Source organism: Orycteropus afer, unplaced genomic scaffold (genome assembly GCF_000298275.1).
Source record: "Orycteropus afer afer isolate SDZICR_OR568_19922 unplaced genomic scaffold, OryAfe1.0 scaffold00796, whole genome shotgun sequence".
Taxonomy (NCBI): domain Eukaryota; kingdom Metazoa; phylum Chordata; class Mammalia; order Tubulidentata; family Orycteropodidae; genus Orycteropus; species Orycteropus afer.
In genome coordinates, this window is record NW_006922383.1 from 777,064 (window position 1) to 781,936 (window position 4,873).

The window sequence follows — 4,873 nt, forward strand, 5'->3', positions numbered from 1 at the left end:
ACCTTCCTTGGGGTCTTCCCGTATATTTATTTGAGAGGCTTTTTCACGAGATGAGCATAGAAGATCCAAGATTTCTTCATTGTAAATCTGGTATTGTTGAAAATAAAGAGGTAAAAACAAGAAGTTAATAGTGGTAGTCTCAGTGTGATGGGATGGTAATTTTAAAAAATTCTTGTGATTTTATACATTTTCTAATTATTTTTTACAATGACTACATGTTTATAATTAAGAAGAGCACTTTAATCTCACAGGTAATCATTTGATACTTTAAAAAAATCAATCCATATATTGTTTGTAGCAAAATTGAGACTGCTCCCTTAAGACAGTCTCTTAGGAACAGCAGACACAAAGAAAAGGTAAGAGGGTACCCAAATGCCCTTATCTGATGGTATCATAACAGTACCACTTTCACTTATTTTGTTAAAGTGTGAATAATGAGCGCTTAGTGAGGGTGGAGGAGTGGAAGCAAGAAACAAAAGAAAGAAGTCAAAAGGGAGACATAGTATCATAGTATCTAGAACCTTCAAGTGTTTAGAACAGTGTTTAACACATAGTAAGCACTATATTTGTTTGCTGCTATTGTTGTAGTCATTATTTAACATTCCAGGTTCCTGAGTCATTTTACCTTCAATTATCTTGGCCACAATAAGGTTAACCAAGAGACTCAAGAAGGCTAATTTTTAAAAAAATGTGATTAAAATATGAAAGGCTAATCTTCATGATGTTTAACTCCCCCTGTTCCAACTCTGGGAGCTCTGGGAGCGTAGTTACTAAGGCATTTGACAGCTAACCAGAAGGCTGGCGGTTCAAACCCACCAGCCACATCTCTGAAGGAAGATTGGGCTATCTACTTCTGTAGAGATACCACCTGGGAAACCCAAACCCAAAGAGAGGTCACTACAGGACCAACTCTGCACAGTGAGTTTTCTTTCAACTCTGCTCCTTCTATCCCCATTAATGTGTTTAAGATTCAACTTCAGAAGGTAGTATTCAACTGCAAGCCTAAATTGCACGAGTCAATTGCTCCTTAAAGATAGGACATTTTCTCTCTTTTCACTGCTACGGAACTAACCAGCTAGTTTCCCTGAAGCCTAAGTTTCCTAATCATGTGGTTTTGATGCCCTGAGGTCAGATATAACTAACCAATCTGCCTGCATACTGATATACACTAGAATGAAAGCTCCCAAAAGGGCAGGAATTTTTATGTTTTGTTTACTGACATATCCTAAAATCCAAACCCATTGCCATCGAGTCAATTCAGACTCATAGCCACCCTATACGACAGGGTAGAACTGCCACATAGGATTTCCAAGGCTGAAATCTTTATGGAAGGAGAGTGTCACATCTTTCTCCCACAGAGCAGCAGGTGGGTTTGAAACTTCAACCTTTCAATTAGCAGCCAAAAGCTTAACCATGGCACCACCAGGACTCCTTGATAAATCGCAAGTCCTAATACATTCATTCAAATGCCTAATATAGGGCCTGCCACAGAATACGTGCTCAATAAATATCTGCTGAATAAATACATTTTACCACCATTTCCACAACTCATTACTGCACCCAATTTTTATACTCTTCATGAAGCAGTGATAATGCTTTGTCACTTAAGCCTCAAAACAGAAAAGAGAAATCAAATACTTTTCTTAAGACTCTACAGGAAATCAGTAATTGAGGCCAAATTGGAATTAAAGAATGTCTACCATTTTTTATGGCAATGCCAACTCCTCTATCAGATTAAACAAACTATTCTAATAAAGAAAGAACTGAGTGGGAGCCAGCTCCAATAGAGCCATTAACTTTTATCTAACCCTTTATTAACATAATTTACTAAAACCATATTTATAAATCTGAGTCATGAAAGGAAAAACCTTATTTGGATAGATTTTTTTTTACCCAAGGATAATTTTGAATCCAGAAAATAAATCACTTACCTCCAAATAAGACACTTTCAGAGTAAATTCAAAGTCACTTTTTTTTTCAATTTCTCTGAAGAGCAGTTGTATGACCCTAGGTATGACCCCAACTGTTGGTTCATTCTCTTGTGCAGTAGTGTATGCACCTCCCATTGAATAGGTTTTCCCTGAGCCAGTCTGCCCATAGGCCAAGACTGTTGCATTGTATCCTAGCAAAACACAAATAGTGGTGTTCAAACATTTTCATCCAATCACTATACTTCATTTTCTTCAGCAATTACTTATAACAAAACTGAGATTTTCTTTCTTAAAACAGTTTCTTAATAGCAGACACAAAGAAAAGATATGTAAGTGTCATGACTTTACACTACTCAAAAGAACCAAAGAAAAACACCAACTCCAAAATGTGTCCCCCTTTTTCAATATATATTTTTTTCTATTTGTTGTCGCTGTTGAGAATATATATAGAACATTCAACAGTTTCTACATGTAAAATTTAGTGATGCTGATCACATTCTTCAAGTTGTGCAACCATTTTTACTCCTTCTGAATTGTTCCTCCCCCATTACCATAAACTAAACTCACTAAGTTTCCTATCTAATCTTTTGAGTTGCTGTTGTCAATTTGATCCCATATAGATAGATTTCAAAAGAGTACTGTGCTCAAGGCAGACATTCTTTACTAGTTAAGCTAAACTATTGTTTGATTTTGAAAAGACTTCAGGGGAAGTGGTTTAAAGTTTAAAGTGTAAAGATTATCTTAGGGCAATAGTTTCAGGGGTTCATCCAGCCTCCATGGCTCCAGAAAATCTGGCTTCTATGAAAATTTGAAATTCTGTTCTGCATTTTCCCTCTTTGATCAAGATTCTTCTACAGTACTGGTAGCTGGGCACTATCCAGTTCTTCTGGGGCAGTTGTTCATGGAGGCATATTAGCCACACATTCCATTTCCTCCTCCTACTCCGGACTCTTCTTCAGTTGCTCTAGAACAGAGACCAATTGTTCTTTGGATAGCCACTTGCAAGCTTTTAAGACCTGAGGCACTATGCAGTGAACTAAGAGGTAGAATGATGTACAATGTCCCTTTCAACTTTAAGGGACTATTATGCCATGGCTCTACTTCTTTTAAGGAGCCTAAGGCACTTGACTGCTAACCAGAAGGCTGGTGGTTCAAACCCACCAGTCACTCCTCAGAAGGAAGGTTGGGCAATCTACTTCCACAGTGATACTACCTCGGAAACCCAAGGAGGGATGGCTATGAGTCCCAGGAAGAGTGGCTACCAGTCAGGGTGACTCCAGGGCACATAACAACAACCACTTCTTTTATGTGGACCTCTACTTTGAATTTTGAATAACCACTCTATAGAATAACAATTACACATTTCTCAGGCACCAGTCCCTTCTTCAGAACCCTGCTGTGCTTTTCAACAACATTAAAGTGTTTGCCTCTGCAATAAACATTAACTGACCATAGTTTTCAGAAGTTTTAGAGAATCTACTTCTTTACCTAAAAGAATTCTATTTATCATTCAAGCCCTATCTCAAAGGATTTATGAAAACTCTCTAGAATTTCACAGAAATCTCCCAAAGTACCATTCTTTTGGTTTTCGTGCTACTTTGTATGAAACCAGTACTACTGTTAGTTACAGCTGTGCTGATTCTGTTGTACATTTTTAACTTTTAAAGACTTTTTTTCTTAAAAATTGTGTTGTTGTTGTTATGTGTTGAGTTGGACCTGACACACAGTGACCCCTCCTTGGGTTTCCGAGGTGGTATCACCTATGGAAGTAGATTGCCCAATCTTCCTTCCGAGGAGTGGCTGGTGGGTTTGAACCACCAGCCTTCTGGTTAGCAGTCAAGTGCCTTAAGCACTGCACTACCATGTACTTATCTACCTCCACTTCTACCTCTTGGACTTTGAATTCCTCCAGGACCTGAATACTATATTATTTATATCCATCATAATAGGCTTGTGGAGTGCCAAGGCCTCAAGTAAGTTGGCACACTGACCATCAGCACCCACCAAAGTGCTTATAATCTAATGAAGTTCAAGAACAAACAAAATATGTACAAGTCAAAGATGAGCAGAACCAAAGAGAGCAAATACAGTACAAAACTAGCTTCAAAAGTACAAAGACTTTTACTGATGTTATTAAGTTAGTTCCCAGGCTGCGGCTTTTTGAAGTCAGAAATCATGTTTCATCCAATCCTGTATCTGCTATGCCCAAGCACAGTGCCTGACACATAGTATATGCCCAAGAAACGTATGAAGAATTAAATAGCCCCACCTTTAAATATGCCTTTTACGAGTGGCGCTACTGCTGTATTGAAGACTTCTTCCTGCTCAATAGAAGGATCAAACACATAGTCGTAGGTAAAGGATTTATCAGTACCAACCACCACCTAAGGAAGACAAAGGACAAGGTATAAGAAGTATAAATGAAAGGCTAGACCACGCCCCTCGCTGCCACTTAGCCCCAGCTGTTAAAGGCAGGCCCAGGACTCTGCTACGCACCTGCGGCTCCCCCGGTACGAAGGAAAGGCAAGTCTGGCAGCCCTCACTAATTTCTTTGGGGACCAGAGGGCGACAACGCAGTGCCACTCTTACAGGTATTCCCTTCACCTCTTCCTTCATGATCCTACCTCGGCAATGTCTCTGCAAAAAAAGAAAAGAGGCCCGCTGATGAAATCTTGGTAGGTCCGCAGGAATGTGAGGGGGTCCTTCTTCAGTTTCGGGCCCCCAAAGAGGGTAGGGTGCGTTATGAAACAATGCAGTAAAAGTGGCAACGGCCCCCTCCCAGCAGGATAGCTACCCTCAGAAGATTCAGTCTCTCAGACTTGGCCACGACGGGTCCGCTCGTGAGCGCAACAATCTGAAGAGCGCGAAGTGGCACCTGAAATGGAAAAAAAACTTTCCAAGCGAAGACGATGACGAAGGGCCAAGCCCCCAATGTGCCTACT

The 4,873-nt window shown here is 39.9% G+C and overlaps 1 protein-coding gene across 1 annotated transcript in view; it reads right to left on the minus strand.

Annotated features, from left to right (window-relative positions):
• Positions 1 to 4,547, minus strand: part of KIF4A (kinesin family member 4A) — a 326,710-nt gene extending 322,163 nt beyond the window's left edge. The window contains exons 1-4 of the mRNA XM_007957784.2: positions 4,428 to 4,547; positions 4,201 to 4,315; positions 1,932 to 2,122; positions 3 to 87 (exon numbers count right to left, since the gene is read on the minus strand). Of these exons, the coding sequence (XP_007955975.1) occupies positions 3 to 87; positions 1,932 to 2,122; positions 4,201 to 4,315; positions 4,428 to 4,547 (511 nt within the window). The remainder of the gene's footprint in view (positions 1 to 2; positions 88 to 1,931; positions 2,123 to 4,200; positions 4,316 to 4,427) is intronic.
• Positions 4,548 to 4,873: the final 326 nt, after the last annotated feature.